At 37.1% G+C, this 17,695-nt stretch overlaps 1 protein-coding gene across 1 annotated transcript in view; it reads left to right on the top strand.

Annotated features, from left to right (window-relative positions):
* The window catches only part of Myo95E (Myosin 95E), a 57,717-nt gene that overhangs the window by 21,967 nt on the left and 18,055 nt on the right, over window positions 1–17,695 (top strand). Inside the window, exons 13-17 of the mRNA XM_089639894.1 lie at window positions 977–1,110; window positions 4,274–4,410; window positions 12,883–13,072; window positions 13,684–13,912; window positions 14,609–14,758. Coding sequence (XP_089496020.1) covers window positions 977–1,110; window positions 4,274–4,410; window positions 12,883–13,072; window positions 13,684–13,912; window positions 14,609–14,758 — 840 coding nt within the window. The remainder of the gene's footprint in view (window positions 1–976; window positions 1,111–4,273; window positions 4,411–12,882; window positions 13,073–13,683; window positions 13,913–14,608; window positions 14,759–17,695) is intronic.

The following is a 17,695-nucleotide window of genomic DNA, read 5'->3' as shown; positions in this document are numbered from 1 at the left end:
ACTTTTTGTTTTATGATTTTTTAAAATAAGATCCCGCACCGCATCCTGTACATCAAATAATTCGCCCAAGGTTCAACGCTCTTTTATTGAAATCTTTTTTTATTTGAACATTTGAAAAATGTGGAACAAACTTGACATAATTTTTCACAGTCAAAAGCTTAAAAAATATCATGACAACTCACTGTATAGTTTATGCTGCTTCAGAAACAGCAAATAGATTTGTACTTCTTGCACTAAAAGACTTTAAATTACCAGGGGATATCAGGACAAAATTACACAGGCGTGAATTCCAATGCCAGAATTACAAACGGATGGAATTACACAAGTCAAAAATCTGTTTAAATAGGTTTAAATTTGAGTGCTTAAGTAGTATCTGCTAAATAAATTTCATATTTGAAGAAAAAAATAAAAGTTAGGTTATGTTAGGTTAGGTTAGCCTAAGTTAAGTTAAGGTAAGTCAAGTTAGGTTAGGTTGAGTTGTTATGGTGATTTATTTGTTGGGATATTATGCTGTATTGCGCTTCCTCCTTTAGCCAACATTTCGGGCAGCGTTACAGTGTCCTATCATCAAGGCAAATTTGATGCAATAAAACACGATAATACTTTTGGTTTGGAAATCTTAAATCATATCAAGGTTAAGTTAGGTTTTTTTCATATGTGTAATTCCAGTAGGTGTAATTCTCTCCTGACAGTGTAATATTGGTATGTGAAATTCACAACTATAATTTTATCATATAACCCTTAAAAAGCTGAAAATTCGTAAAAAGTTTTTTAAAATCTATTTTTTTGCACTTTTTTAAAAACAATAATTAATCAATTTACAGAGTATAATCAATAATGTCAACTAAAATAATTCATACAATTAGTTTCACTGCTTTTGATTTTTTAATGTACCTTTTCTATAGAAGCTGGCGTTGGTGTCACTTTACCCGGGACAGCTTGTATAATATTAATGTGTTGTTGTTATGTCCATTAGAGCACTCACGGCTTGCTGTCCCTGCTGGAGGAGCCCCACGTGTCGGAGGGGGGGGCCCCCGAGTTGATAAACCGCCTGCAACAGTGCTGGGCGGGCCACTCGCACCTGCTACTGCAGCCCCCATCACAATTCCAGTTCGTACTACTATTGTAATGCGTTGCAGGGTTAATGAACTCTTTGGGTTGCCTTAATTCAATCATCACCACACTACGATATTTTGCACATTAAACAACAAAAAAATGTTGCGACAAACTCACCAATTTCCGTCCTTATCCCAACTCAATTGTTGACATAGTTTGTGACTCCCTATCGTCATTTAAGAAAAAACATTACTCTTAACTTAATTACACAATTCACACACACACACAAACACACTCAATTACAAACATACATTTTTAATATTATATCATTTATCTTTACCTTCAATCAGAGATGTGCAAAATGGGTACCCAAAACCATTTGAAATGCAAAATGGAAATGGGTCAAAACTTTTCCATTTGAAAATGCAAAATGGTTTTTAGAAAAGCATTTCAAATGCAAAATGCAAAATACCTATTTTCAAAATGCATTGAAAATGCAAAATGGTTTCTCAGGTCATACAATTAAAATAATTATAGAATTTTTAAACAATTTTGTGATTTAATAATGGAAATCAATGTAGAACAAACATATTACATGATGGTAAATCCAAAAACACCACGACTACAGATTATGAAACCACAAAAAATTTGCGCGGGACTAATGTTGCCAACGTAAAAACATAGAAACTGCTATCTAATATTTAATATTACAGCGTCATGGCCCCATGTTCAGTATTTGAATCAGTATTTTTTGTAATGGTATCACTCAATTGCCAGGGCTCCTACCAGGGTGCAACTTGACAAATGTAAATTATCTCTCATAGCGAGGTTGAGGACCGACTGATATTTGGGGCTTATGAAAAAAAGATGAGTGGAGATAGTAGGAAGAATGTTGCAAAAAAGCATTTAAAATGGAAAATGCAAAATGGTTTTTAGAAAAGCATTTAAAATGCAAAATGGGTATTTTCCATTTTGCATTTCCATTTGAAATGGATTTATTTTTATTTTTTTTTTTTTATTTATTTTTTTTATAGTGAATACCTCACAAGAGTCCCAACTGCTCCCGTCTGGAGCCAGTGAGACTATGGCATCCCCAATTGGGGGATGTTGTGAGGCTGAAGGTAAGTGGGGAAGGGGAAGAGGAAGGTGGGGAAGTACCTGGCTATTCAGATCTAGTCACTAAACACGGCCAAAGCCATTTGGAGCAACGTTTCAATTTTGAATGGTGGTCTTACACCAGGGCGATACTGGTAGTATCTTCCACTCTGGAACGTGCCGCAAATATACTATATATTATTTTAATTAATTAATTGTGTAATAACACAAATTAATCAAATAAAATTTATTTGCGCACGCCGGGTTCAAACCCGCGACCTTCGGAATGAAAGTCCAATGCGTTGCCACTGGACTATGCCGGCCGTCTATCTATAATATCTAATAAAGCACATCTCTGCCTCCAATCAATCTTTAGCGTGTACCAACTGCCCTGTTAAATGAATATAGTCACTCATCAGATATTTCATACAGACATGTCATTGATCCCTGATCCCTGTAATATTTTCTAAAACCTTGTAAACTGTTAATTATTAACAATAACAATTATAAACCACTAATTTTAATTATTTACTATTTGTTTCTAACATAATAAAAATTACAGACTGATAATTACATATTTTATTGGAAGATTTACAAGTGTTGTGTTTTGGATTCTTGTGCATATTAATTTCATATTTCCTTCTCTACCAAACATTATAATTAATTTAATAAAATAAAATAAAATACTTTTTTTTTTTAAACCACAAGTTTTTAATAATTTTTAGAACCGACCGGTTTTGCTTTACTCAAGCATCTTCAGGGTACAAATTATTGACAACATTATAACAAAGAGTATTTCATTTTATTTTAATATGTCAAACCACAAAGTGATTGCTTTCTACAATAATATAATTAATTTATTTGAATAATATTGTGTCTTGTCTGATTTTTTGACATTTAATTAAATGCATATTTCAAAGCTCCAGGCTTAATGATGGAAATGTCTTTGCGAGCTGAAAATAGATGTTTACCTAGAAATTCCACAGACCGAATAAAGCTGTGTAAACTTCATGATGCCAGAGCTCAAAATTGAAGAGTTTTAACTGCTTCTTTATTGCAATGTAAATGACTCAATTAGGAGAATATAAACAGCAATATAAAAATAGAAAAATTTGTGCAAACATGTCGATAGCCTAGTGCACATATGTGTTAAGTGCAATTTGAAAATTCCGTTTATAAGAATACTCCAGGTTAATTATAAGATGTAAAGCAACAAAATTTATGTGAATATCCGCTTTTTATCCATTCATTATTAAAATATTGAAGACAATATTAGTGATTTTTAAACGAAAATCTGAAACAGAAAAATCAGAAAAGGAAACGGTCACATCTGGGACTCGAACCCAGGACCCTTGTCTTTCCGGGACAATGCTCTACCAACTGCGCTAATGGGACCCTATTCCCCTCGGTCATTTTGAACTGTATCATACTTCGAATAAGAACTACTAACATTGTCTTCATTTTTTCACCGCACATTTTTATTGTTATAAAATAAAGTCAATAAAGTCATTCCGAAAAAATAAATATTCATTCTAGACTTGCTGAAAAGTCAACAGATGTCGCACATTAAAAATAAAAAAATAAGATAGGTTTATCTAAAAAGACGCTGTCTGGATTGCATTTAGTTCGGGTTGAATCTTGCGATCATACATAAAGATAGTTGCCAATAAAAATGTGCGGTGAAAAAATGAAGACAATGTTAGTAGTTCTTATTCGAAGTATGATACAGTTAAAAATGACCGAGGGGAATAGGGTCCCATTAGCTCAGTTGGTAGAGCATTGTCCCGGAAAGACAAGGGTCCTGGGTTCGAGTCCCAGATGTGACCGTTTCCTTTTCTGATTTTTCTGTTTCAAATTTTCGTTTAAAAATCACTAATATTGTCTTCAATATTTAAATATTACAATTTGAGGTTTTACTCAATAAAAGTTATTCCGAAAAATAATCATTCATTATTAATTATCATTATATACAAATTATGTAATATTGATAAATGCTTTTCAAACACGTAAATGTTTTTACTTAAAACTGTACTTAACACATGTGTGCATTAGGCCATCATTGTGCTGTGTTTCTAGAGATGCGGTGAAGAGTAACGTGTTTGGATTTTGTCTTGTATTTCAGACTGCGACATTACGCTGGGACAGTGACGTACGACGCAACAGATTTTGTGGAGAAGAATAGCGACTTACTACCGAGAGGGCTAACTACGATAATGTTTCAGTGCCGCCATCCTCTCTGCAAAGATTTATTTCCTGAAGGTACCTACTTATTTACTTAATATTTTTTTACTTCCTATCAAAGGTTGGCTATCATCAGGGCAATTTTCACTCTGCAGGCTACAGCCTGTCTTACTTGGGCCATCAACAACGCTCCTTCGGGTGTTCTCAGCGGCCTTCATCTGTAGTTGGCCCAGCCTCTGGAGTTGCTTCTCCCTCTGTCTTCTCTCTGGGATGGCACGATGAATTTTCAGCAGAATTCGATGTCCATTATTTATTTTATTTATTTATTTTAAAGAGCGGAGATTTTATAGATTTTGCTATCTCCCATTTTTACCTCATTCCTTTAACAGTAATCCGGTACCTTTAATGAAGTTCACCAGGGTTGTTGTATCTTCCAGAATGCGACTATTACATATTGCTCAGTAAAATTTAGCCTTCAGGCGCATTCTCACAGTTCGTATTTTTAAAGCTAGGGTAGCTTCCCACATTTGCAGATTCGACCCTACAATAAAACAATTCATTGGCCTGGTATTTTTATAAACATATTGTCTTGTTTGTGTATCATTTATGATTTAAGAATTAGTGACATTTTACTGCAAGCGGCGGCAGCTTTCAAATAGGGCTGTTCGCTTTATATGTTTATGATGACCCTAGTTAAACCATTATGCCTAAAAATATTTGCCAATACCTTTCCCACCCCTGTCCCATAGTAATAAAAACCCCAAATAAAGTTTCATCTCCTTTAAAATAATTCCTTTAAAATATTTGTATTGTTTAAGTCACGTCTGTATCATTAATAATAGTTAAGTGCATTTTATTTATGTTAAGAATGTTGTTTGCCAACGAGCGGGTGGAACATCTTTATTTTTGTAAAACGTCCTTCAGAATTTAGTTTAAATACAGATACCTCCCAGAAAAAGGACAGTATTAGAGTATTGCTATAACGGGTAGGTACAGACGTACCTACGGAGGAGCGAGTGTTGAAATAACTGGTAGGTACATGCGTACCTAGGCAGTCAGTCGTGAGATAATTACTAGGTTTATGTAAACCTAGGGAAAACTGAAGAATAGAGGAAACTAGACCTTTATTTCTTTCAGTTTAAGTTTTAGCAGAGGAAAATAAGATCCTCTGCAATTATATTGTGAATTAATAAATTTATATGTCAAGAAGAAGAAGTGTTTTCCTGCATTCCATCTGACGGCGTGTTCTCGTACCACGATAGCAGAAACATATGGTCCTTCGAGCCGCATCGGGAACAGCAGCATCATGGAAGCGGGACAGCACTCAAAGACGTCATCTGTCTGCGGCAGCAAGGCGGGAACCAGCAGCAGCTGGATGGAGGCTCAAATAAAAGCTTCAGCAACCAAGGTGCACATCACGAGACAAAAGGCCCGCCTACTTACGGAGATGGCTGAAGCAAAGGCTGCCGAAGCAAAGATGGCTGCAGCAATGTCAGTCTTGGAAGCAGAGGAGCAACATGCGGCGCTCGTTTTAGAAGCTGCATCAAGGACTTCGCAACGGACTCTCGAGGATAGAGTCAATGACTGGGTGGACCAGTCACATCACAGTTCATCATCAGAACTTGGAAATCACGATGAACAGCCTCTTCGAGATCAAATGGAGCAGCAACAGGAACTGCTCCATGATGGGCGGTCATCACTACAACCGCCCACAAGAACTGCACAGCAACAGCCCTTGGCAGGGCAGACTCTCCCGTCGCAAATGGAGTCTCGGGTAGAACAAGCTCATCCGCTGCAATTGGAACAGCGGTTGGAGCAGAACAAGGGTGGGCGGTACACATCACTCCCACCAAAAGGATCCTCAGAGCAGCAGCCCTTGGCAGGGCAGACTCTCCCATCGCAATTGGAGCCTCGGGCAGAGCAGACTCTTCCGCTGCACTTGGGACAGCGGTTGGAGCAGCAGCAGCAGGGCGGGTGGTACGAGCTACTCCCACCCAGAGGAACATCGCATCAGCAGCCCTCGGTAGGGCAATCTCTTCAGCTGCAGTCGACGCAGCCTCAGCAGCCAAGCAGTAGCTACTGGGAGCTGCCTACATCAGAGCAGCCATTCAACTTAGCAGAGCAACGCGACGGGCAACAGTGGCCAGAGTCGCAGGGCCGATTCCAGGGACCAACACCTGCTATAACTGAAGACCGTCTCGCGGAATCAATTGGTAAGGCAATGTCTTTATATAATACCAGGCCCAAAGTTAATGATCTTCCCACGTTTAACGGCAATCCAATTGAATGGATTGCATTCAAATCAATATACCATCATACCACAGACTTCTTAAAAGTATCTGACAGCGAAAATTTATATAGATTACAAAAAGCGTTAAAAGGAGAGGCGCGTGACGCGGTTTCTTCCCTTCTATTATCTCCTTGCAATGTCAAGGAAATAATAAATACGTTAGAAAATATTTTTGGCAACACGGATCACATCATACAAAAAACTATTGGTGAGATCCGAAATTTAAGTAAATTAGATGAGAATACCAGTTCAGACGCCATAATTCGATTTTCTTGTAAAGTAAAAAATTTAATTTCTATGTTAAAATCATTTAAAAATATCGGACATTTGCACAATCCAGATTTGTTGTCGACATTAATCGGTAAACTGCCTAGTACACTACGAACGTTGTGGCTTACAGACAAAGATAGGCGGAACACAACACAGCCAATACTCTGCTATTTATCACTTTGGCTGGAAGAAATCGTCATTAATTCACGTGACTCAGGAATAAGTTTTAATTCTAAAATCAGTAACGAAACTAAATTCGCTTCCAATAACCATTTCAAGCAGTATAGTAATAATTATCATACACGGCAAGCTAATCAACATCAAAATAAACAAAATTTTAATAGGCCTTATGCATCCAAAAATAATCATTTCGAACGTTCGTACGATACGTCAAAAAAATTCCTTTATCACACCACTAATAATGGAAAACCACCGTGCTGTGTTTGCAAAGGAGAACACCAGATTTGGCAATGTGAGAAATTTAAAAATGTCCCAATAACGCAAAGATGGGAAATTGCTAAATATAATAATGTTTGTTATAAGTGCTTAGGGTACGGACATTCCCGTTTTAATTGTAAAGTAAATTTAAAATCACCAAACAAAAAATTTCATGATTTATTGGTTAATCACAATCGGGTGGAAACCGATGAAGTTGTCACAAACACGTGGGAAAGTAATCAAGTACTTTTAAAAATTATTCCGATTACGGTATACGGGCCACTCGGAAGCCGAGATATTCATGCGCTATTAGACGATGGGTCAACCGTCACATTGTTAGACCAAGAAGTAGCCAAACAAATCGGTTTGTCTGGACCAGGTAGTGACCTCTCATTGCATGGAGTCAATGAAATGAGCTCCAACAACGCGGATTCTATGTCAATAAATGTAAAAATAAAAGGTAAAAACGAAGTAGAATCGTACATAGCTAGTGCTCGAACCGTTCGGGATTTAAAGATACCAGCTCAAATGGCGCTATCTAATTCTTACATTGCGAGTAATAAACACTTAAAGAACGCTCCTCGCTTTGATAGGAATGTAAAACCCCAAATGTTAATTGGGCAAAACAACTGGGAATTAATTATTTCCAGAAAAATAGTTCAGGGAGATAAAAATAAAGTATCATTATCTTATACAAAGCTTGGTTGGGTCGCGCTCGGCCATATTTCAAATAAAACGGGAAATAGTGTGGAATTCAATTTTCATGTTCAGGAAAACGAAAATAGCGAATTGCATGAAATTATCAAAGAGAGTTTTAAGATAGACGAGATGGGAGTAGTGAGCCCGAAAATATGCAAAGATGATAAACGTGCATATTCCCTGTTAGAAAGTACCACAAAACGCGCTAGTCAGGGGTGTCATTGGGAGACGGGTTTGCTGTGGAAGGAAGAAGAAAGATATTTTCCTGATAGTCTTCAGGTTGCGGAAAATAGATTAAAAACTTTAGAAAAGAGAATGGACAAAGACCCTGAATTTGCGGAAGCCTACTGCAACAAAATACAACATTATTTAGATAAAGGATATGCAAAAAAATTCAATTTCAGTGGTAGGTATCCGGATAGCTCGGATAAATTTTATTTACCACATTTTGCTGTTTACAACCCAAATAAGCCAGGAAAGCTGCGGGTTGTATTTGATGCGGCGGCAAAATCAAAGGGAATTTCTTTGAATGATAGGCTTTTAACCGGGCCCGATCTATATAATTCTCTGCTAGGAATGCTTTTTAAATTTAGGCAAAATAAAATTGCATTTACCGCCGATATCCAAGAAATGTTTTTACAAATTAAAATTATTGATGAAGATACACCGTTTCAGTTGTTTTTATGGAGAGGAAAAGATCGTAAGGTAGCCCCGTCTGTATACGCTATGAATTCAATGATTTTTGGCGCAAAATCATCACCTTGTTCGGCGCAATTCGTAAAAAATAAAAACGCGGATCAATTTTTATCTCAGTTTCCCCAGGCCGTCGAAGCAATAAAAACAAAACATTACATGGACGACTATTTAGATAGTGTAAATTCAGTAGAAAGTGCGAAGAAATTAATACAAGATATTACATACATACATGCTCAAGGCGGGTTTAATATCACCGGCTGGGCAAGTAACGCGCCAGAGGCGCTAGAAAACATTCCCGTAGCCCACAGGTCGAAGAATGTTGTTTGTTTCGAACAAGGTGAGGAAAACATACAGAGAACATTAGGTTTGCAATGGGATCCAAATTCAGACACATTGTCATTCGATCTAAGCTTCAAAAAAATTCCCGGGGATATTATTTCTGGGAAGCAAAGACCCACGAAAAGGCAGATGTTGAAAGTCATTATGACAATATTCGATCCGCCCGGGTTTTTAGCACCCCTGACAGTTCGGTCTAAAATACTACTGCAAAATGTATGGAGGTCGGGTACTGACTGGGATAAGAAATTAAATGATCGTAATTTTAATGAATGGCTTCAGTGGTTGGAAGCCTTAAGGTCAATAAGTAAAGTTAAAATTCCTAGGTATTACGAGATTTTATGCGATGGTGAAAACGCCGTAGACAGACAACTTCATATTTTCTGTGATGCGAGCGAAAAGGCAATGTGTTGTGTAGCTTATAGTCGTGTTCAAAATGCTAATGGTCAGGTCTTCGTAAATTTTATTGCTAGCAAAACCCGCGTAGCCCCAATCAAGCCGATGTCAATTCCGCGCTTAGAATTGCAAGCAGCCCTTTTAGGTAGTAGATTATATAAATGTATAATCGGTGAACACACGCTCACCTTTAACTCGAAACATTTTTGGACAGATTCAAAAACCGTAATGTGCTGGTTAAAATCTGATTCAAGAAATTTTAAGCCTTTTGTTGCGCATAGGCTAGGTGAGTTGGATGAAACAGTTGGTTCAGAATGCTGGCGGTGGCTTCCAACTAAAGATAATATAGCAGATGAGGCTACCAGAGATACTAGAATGACAGATTTAGGATTAGAGGGACGATGGTTTTCTGGTCCCGAATTCCTAAAATCACCTCCAGAAGTATGGCCGCAAGAGAATTTGGCTAAACAGTGTGATAGCATAAACAAAGAACTATTAGAATTAAAACCATCGGCTATCTTACTCACCACATCGGCGGCATGTTTCATAGACTTAAATAAATTCTCCAAATATTCAAGATTATTAAGAGCTACAGCGTACGTTTTTAAATTCATTAACAAATGTAGAGGCAAACAAGCAGAAAATAATTCTCTTACTGCTGATGACTTAACTTCAGCAGAACATTTTCTTATAAAAGAGTCTCAGAAAAGAACGTTTCATAGAGAAATTATAATTTTATCCAAAAACGAAAGATTGCCAAAAGATAGTAGATTAAGACAATTAAGTGCGTATTTAGATGTAAATGGAATAATACGCATACAGGGTAGAATTGCGGCGATTGAAGACGTACAATTAAGTACAGTCTTCCCGATAATTCTCGACAATAAAGATAAGTTAGCTCAATTATTAATTACACAGTTTCACGAGATGTCTAGCCACGGTGGAGTTGAACACGTCTTAAATGCAATAAGACAAAAGTATTGGATACTTAATGCGCGTCAGTCTATTAGAAAAATTAAATATTTATGTCAAACTTGCAAAAATAAGAGAGCCCAACCACAGGCACCTCTAATGGGATGTTTACCTATGGAAAGGTTACAACATCATATACGTCCTTTTACACACACAGGCATGGATTACTTTGGTCCCATGATAGTTACAATAGGGCGCAGAAATGAAAAACGGTACGGTGTTTTGTTTACATGTTTATCAACAAGAGCCGTGCATATTGAAATCGCGGATTCCCTGACTACGGATTCCGCCATACTAGCAATCAGACGTTTTATTGCTAGGCGCGGTTACCCGCTAACTATTTGGAGTGATAATGGAACAAACCTTAGAGGTGCTGATAAGGTATTATCAGAATCATTATCATCTCTAAACCAGGACAAATTAAATAACGAAATGTCGGTAAGGAAAATAAATTGGAAATTTAATCCGCCAGGATCTCCTCACCACGGAGGCTCCTGGGAAAGTCTAATAAAATCAATTAAAACTACGTTTTACGCTATATTACGCGAGCAAGCACCACGCCCGGACACTTTGCACACATTGCTGTTAGAAGCAGAAAATATAGTTAATAGTAGACCACTCACACACGTTTCTCTCGATAGCAAGGATTTTGAAAGTCTAACACCAAATCATTTCCTGTTAGGTTATAAATATGACACCCCAATCGTAGGGGTCTTTGATCACGGCGATTTATGCCTAAAAAAGCAATGGCGTATTGCACAATTTTTTGCCGACCAATTTTGGTCACGATGGGTAAAAGAATATTTACCTACACTGGTAAAACGTTCTAAATGGCATGACGTGATACCACCTATAAAGGTAGGCGACGTAGTTATCCTATGTGACAACACGTTGCCCCGGAATACCTGGCCAAAGGGTATGGTAGTAAAAGTATACCCCGGAGCCGATGGACAAGTTCGCGTTGTAGATATTCAAACAAATCACGGTACGTTTCGCAGACCGGCTACTAAAGTAGCAGTATTGAAGATACAACCATCGCATTCTTTTTATCCGCTAGGTGAAATGAATTCACGGGGGGAGGTGAATGCGAAATTACCTACTACAACCATTTAGTCCTAAGATAAATATTTTTTACGGAATTTCTAGTTTTAAGACATTACCAACTACAAAATTTTTAGTCATAAGATTTACATTTTTTACGGAATTTCTAGTTTTAAGACATTACCTACTACACAATTTTTAGTCATAAGATTTACATATTCCACGGAATTTCTAGTTTTAAGAGTAGCATAAATATTTGTATTTCAGATATTTTAATAAAATTAACTGGTAATTTTCGTAGACAAGCAGTAGAGTAGGTACCTAATGAAGATAACAGTCGCATTCTTTGCCTATTTTGTGAAGTACCTTCACGGGAGGAGGTATGTATCTTCCAGAATGCGACTATTACATATTGCTCAGTAAAATTTAGCCTTCAGGCGCATTCTCACAGTTCGTATTTTTAAAGCTAGGGTAGCTTCCCACATTTGCAGATTCGACCCTACAATAAAACAATTCATTGGCCTGGTATTTTTATAAACATATTGTCTTGTTTGTGTATCATTTATGATTTAAGAATTAGTGACATTTTACTGCAAGCGGCGGCAGCTTTCAAATAGGGCTGTTCGCTTTATATGTTTATGATGACCCTAGTTAAACCATTATGCCTAAAAATATTTGCCAATACCTTTCCCACCCCTGTCCCATAGTAATAAAAACCCCAAATAAAGTTTCATCTCCTTTAAAATAATTCCTTTAAAATATTTGTATTGTTTAAGTCACGTCTGTATCATTAATAATAGTTAAGTGCATTTTATTTATGTTAAGAATGTTGTTTGCCAACGAGCGGGTGGAACATCTTTATTTTTGTAAAACGTCCTTCAGAATTTAGTTTAAATACAGATACCTCCCAGAAAAAGGACAGTATTAGAGTATTGCTATAACGGGTAGGTACAGACGTACCTACGGAGGAGCGAGTGTTGAAATAACTGGTAGGTACATGCGTACCTAGGCAGTCAGTCGTGAGATAATTACTAGGTTTATGTAAACCTAGGGAAAACTGAAGAATAGAGGAAACTAGACCTTTATTTCTTTCAGTTTAAGTTTTAGCAGAGGAAAATAAGATCCTCTGCAATTATATTGTGAATTAATAAATTTATATGTCAAGAAGAAGAAGTGTTTTCCTGCATTCCATCTGACGGCGTGTTCTCGTACCACGATAGCAGAAACAGTTGTCATTGGAAATGTGGCCATGTCTTCTGGTTCCATAATGTATCTTCCCAGGTATCTGAGCCTTGTTCCCAACAGAGCGAAACATTGGAACCAAAGGTGAATTGGAGTCTCTTCATTCTCTACACATTTCCTGCATCTGTTGATGTTTTCCACTCCAACTATAATATTTTAATTTTGATCAGGTAACCCATCCCGTGGAATGTCCCGGCGCCCCAGCCCCCTGGGGTCTCAGCAGAAGGTGTCTCTGGGGTCCCTTACCAGGACCCTGCGCTCGCGCCGCCTGCACCATGTTCGCTGCATTCGCCCAAATGATCTCATGCGACCCAGGGTCTTCGAGACTGCGTTGGTACAACATCAAGTCAGATACAATGGGTAAGCTGCAATTGTCAAACAAGCCTTTCATTGACATGCTCGGTGTAATCTTAAGTGACATGAAAGCCAGAGTTAGGTCTGCCTCTCGGAAGTTAGGCATACTATGCAAAGCTTGCAGATACATACTATAATATGGTCCTGCCACTGCGAGCTCCGTTGTAACCTCTTCTTTCTCTTATTATAATTACAATGTGTTCTATTAGCAGTACACTCTTATTGCAGAACTATTAATATGGTATGCAAACGCCAGTTAATCTTGTTTTGAATTTAGCAGATACCTACACACCTCTCTGAAATTTCTGAAAACCTGAAAAAACTCTCCACTACACAAAAATGGAAATTTTGTCTTCAAGATTCCCTTAACAGATGAACTGTAATTAATAGTTGAAACATAGACCACTGGTTGGAGTACTGTGTTTATTAAACTGATATTTCAATGTTAAGTGCTCTTCAGAGTATCAGTGATACTTTTGCACAGTCAAGAGACACACATAACCGACCATTCGTTGAATGCCAAATGAAAATGGCTTGTTTTTACGTTTTTTCGCATTCCATAACTAAGCATTAATTCTGTTCCCCATATTCATAATAACTAACATCTCTACTTATAGATTAATGGACTCTGTGCTGCTGTGGCGCTCCGGTCACTGCGCCTCGCTGCCCTTCCTGACCCTGGGCTGCCGCTTCGCCCCCCTGCTGCCCCCTCACCTGCGGCCCGGGGCGACAGGCAATGGTGCGGGGGCCCTGGCCGCCTGCAGGGCACTCGTCAGGGCCCTCCCCATCCCGCCGGCCGAGTTTGCGTTTGGGCGGACGCGGGTGTTTATAAGGAGTCCGAGAACGGTGAATGAATTATTTACTAAATATTTTATTTTACCTGTCCGTGGTCACAGATGCAAAACTAGGCGTTCGCAATTATTATTTATTCAATTAGTTTGTCATTGAATTGTCATGAATTCATTTTAAATAATATGTATGTATACTGTGGCACATTCCAGGGTAGAAGACACTCTCAGTATTGCCAGGTGAAAGACCGCCATCAAAATTTTGTTCGAAATGGCTTTAGCCGTGTTTGGTGATCGGATCTGAATAGCCGGTACTTCCCGACCATTCTCTTACCCATCTCCTTCCCTTCCTCACTCCCTTCAGCCTCATAACATGCCCTAATTGAGGAGTGATTTTTCAAAACTCAACAAGTGCTTTACCCAGTTTTACATATTCAATATTTTTTTGCAGTTAATCTGTATCTACATCAAAATTGGTTACGCTTCTTGTATTTTCGTCCAACTTACAATTTTTAAATTAATATCTTAAGAGTTTTATTACCTTTACTAACAAAAATTAATTTACTTTTATACAAAGCAATTGAATAAAATAAATTGTCCTGGATAAATTTTACCTCAGACATGAGTTTTGAAAAAAACACTTCTCAATTGGGGATGTTCCACTGGCGCCAGACAGTTGGAAGCACATCATTCCAGAATTCTAGCTGTTTGATTTTAATTTATCACTAAATGTTGCTATGTTCTCATATTTCAGGTATTTGAGCTAGAAGAGATGCGAAACATCAGACTGGAGGGTCTGGCCGCCCTCATCCAGAGGGTGTGGAGGGGTTACCGGGTGCGGAAGGACCTGGCGCGGAGACACGGGGCACAGAAGATCATCGCTAAGGCCTGGAGGAGATGGAAGGTATACTTGTCGCCAGTCTTCCTTATCATCACCTTATTTTTCATTCTCCTTAATTTCTCACCAATTTTAACTATCAGAACTTACACTGGTTAATTTTTGAGTTGTATGTTGTAAGACATTTTTTTGAACATTTTGAACATTGGAAAATGCGTGGTATTTAATAACCAGTTTATGGTTTTTATCACAAAGTTTAGAAAATTGTGATTTTTTGACTCCCATTTAAATGTTTCTCATTCATTTTTCTTTATCTTCCCCTCTTCTTTCTCACTCATCCCATCATAATCATCACTTCTCATCATCATCATTACATCCCATCATAATCATCAAATCTCACCATCATCATTACATCCCATCACTGTAAAAACATCTCATCATCATCATTACATCCCATCATCATTAAATCCCATCATAGTAATCACACCCCATCATCATCATCATTACATCCCTTCATAGTAATCACACCCCATCATCATCATCATTACATCCCATCATAGTAATCACACCCCATCATCATCATCATTTCATCCCATCATAGAAATCACACCCTATCATATCATTACATCCCATCATCATTAGTACATCCCATTATCATTATTACATCCCACCATCATTAAATCCCATCACAGTAATCACTCCCCATCATTACATCCCATCACAGTAATCACACCCCATCATCATCATCATTACATCCCAGTAATGATGATGATGATGGTTTTCGAGCTCAAGTTTTCTGAAAGGGTCTTCTAAAACATCATCCGCCATCTCTGGACCATAGCCATTCTTCTTCAGTCTTCCTTCCCTTAGATCTCTAGTTCTTCGCATCCTTCTCCAATACTCTTCCACGTATTCGGTCCAACTCTTCCTCAATCGGTCTCTGGGTCATTTCCATTGGAACTCCCGCGTGGCCATAATTTTTGACGTCCTGTTTTCTGGCATTCTTTCCACATAAAATCCCACAAATACTTCCAATGTGAACCTCTCAGTTAATCTGTCAATTTTTTAATCGTGTCATAATACAGGGTATCCGGGGATAAAGTGTGCTAACTTACATGATTTTAGAAGCAAAAAAAAAAACCTTTTTTCGAAATTACAACATTTTAAGGTAGTTTTTAGGTAAAAAAAGTTGATTTATTTGTATGGGAAAATAAATATTATTCTATGGGAAAAAAGTTATTTATCTTTTTTTACTTCTACCATCATGTAAAATCACCTCTCGAAGTTAGCGCCTTTTACCCCCGGACACGCTGTATAATCCAAAAGCCAACCAATGTAAGGAAATTTATAATCTTTAGGTACACTAATTCAAGTGTCACTATTTTTTCTATTAATATTATCTTAAATCCTCAATGCTTTCTACAGTGTTTTCAATTATTTGTCTTTAATATTTTTTTCTAATTTGCATCTTTTTTGTAATTTTATTTGATAATAATATTTGTAATCTGAGTTTTTATAATTCTTTTATTTCATAATTATTAGGCTACTCATGACACGGAGGAAAGACAAATATTATTAAGGAGGAGATTGGTGCGTTTCTCTTACTTTCATTTTTCTATTTTTTCTCTACCATACATATATTGTTAATCCGTTTCATTCTATCAAACTTGCTACATTTCACAAAACTAAACCTTCTGAAGACTATTGATTATTAGAGACCTGATATTTTCATGCCAAGTTTCTTAAATGTCACATGATATTGAGTTATTTATTAACCCTTCAGGAATTTTTGTGCCTTTTACGTCACAAACTGAGACAGAATCATAAAAGTTATTTCTCCTTTTGTATTACGGTGAGATATATGATATAAGGATTATTAGAAAGAGGCAAGACAACACTTTGTATTTGCATTTAAATGTTTACAATAAACACTTTGAAATAATTGTAAGGTTGTATTAGTAGTAGGGTCTTTTTGTGCCTTTTACGGCACAAACTGACACAGAATCACAAAAGTTATTCTATCTCTTTTTGTATTACGGTGAGATATATGATTTAAGGATTATTAAAAAGAGGCAACACAAGACTTTGTATTTGCATTTAAATGTTTACAATAAACACTTCGAAATAATTGTAAGGTGGTTTACTGCCAGGAGTCGTTAACTAACAAAATGTTGATTTTGAGATAATCGACTTTAAAGCTTCAGCTGCCTTTAAGGGGCTAACAGATTACGCTACAAGTTCAAAGCGTTTAATATAACTCCATGTTGCTCGCCATACAATCCCGTACAGGCCTGTCACACCTAAAAAGATGATGTGTTATAAGTGTGGGCGTTGCGTCGATACGCGCTGTGATCTGCTAGCCAGGCTATATTTTAAAATTATGCCACCCCCTCACGATGACTTATTTACTGAAATAAAGCATGACAAAATAGGTCGATTTTGACTTTTTGACAAAAATCTCACTGACTTATGGCAGCAAGCCGACGATATATTTCAAAAAGACATCGACCACCATTGCTTGCATGTTTGCAAAAGATTTGTTAAAACTTTTTATTATTTTTTTATTTATTATTTTTATACTAAGTGATAAAAAGTGAAATGACAATAATTTATAGGGAAGGTATTTTTACAGTTTAAAAGAAAAATAAACAATCGTTAAGTGACAATATGTAATCAAAATTTTAATCATTGTATTTGCGCACATCCATTTGAAATGGATCTGCTTTCAAAAACAGTATTTAATTTGACGGCAAAATTTTAAAATGTCCTAATGGTTGGTTTTTTATGGTTTTATTTTTAATTTAACAATTAAAATTACGACATTCGAGACTTATGTTAATATATAAATAATCTTGTTCCTAACTTAACTTAACTCCTAACGCAAAGCTTACAAAATATGCCTGGACCATAGCATTCTATGGACACTGTCCATTATTTAACCCTAAAATATTTTTACACTAGCTGTACCCCGCCACGCGTTTCTGTAGCTCAATCTGTCTGTGC

Source organism: Hesperophylax consimilis, chromosome 14 (assembly GCF_061612785.1).
Source record: "Hesperophylax consimilis isolate HC1 chromosome 14, BYU_Hcon_1.0, whole genome shotgun sequence".
NCBI classification, from domain to species: Eukaryota; Metazoa; Arthropoda; class Insecta; order Trichoptera; family Limnephilidae; genus Hesperophylax; species Hesperophylax consimilis.
Note: the sequence above shows the minus strand (reverse complement) of the source record. Positions and strands in the feature narration are given on the sequence as shown.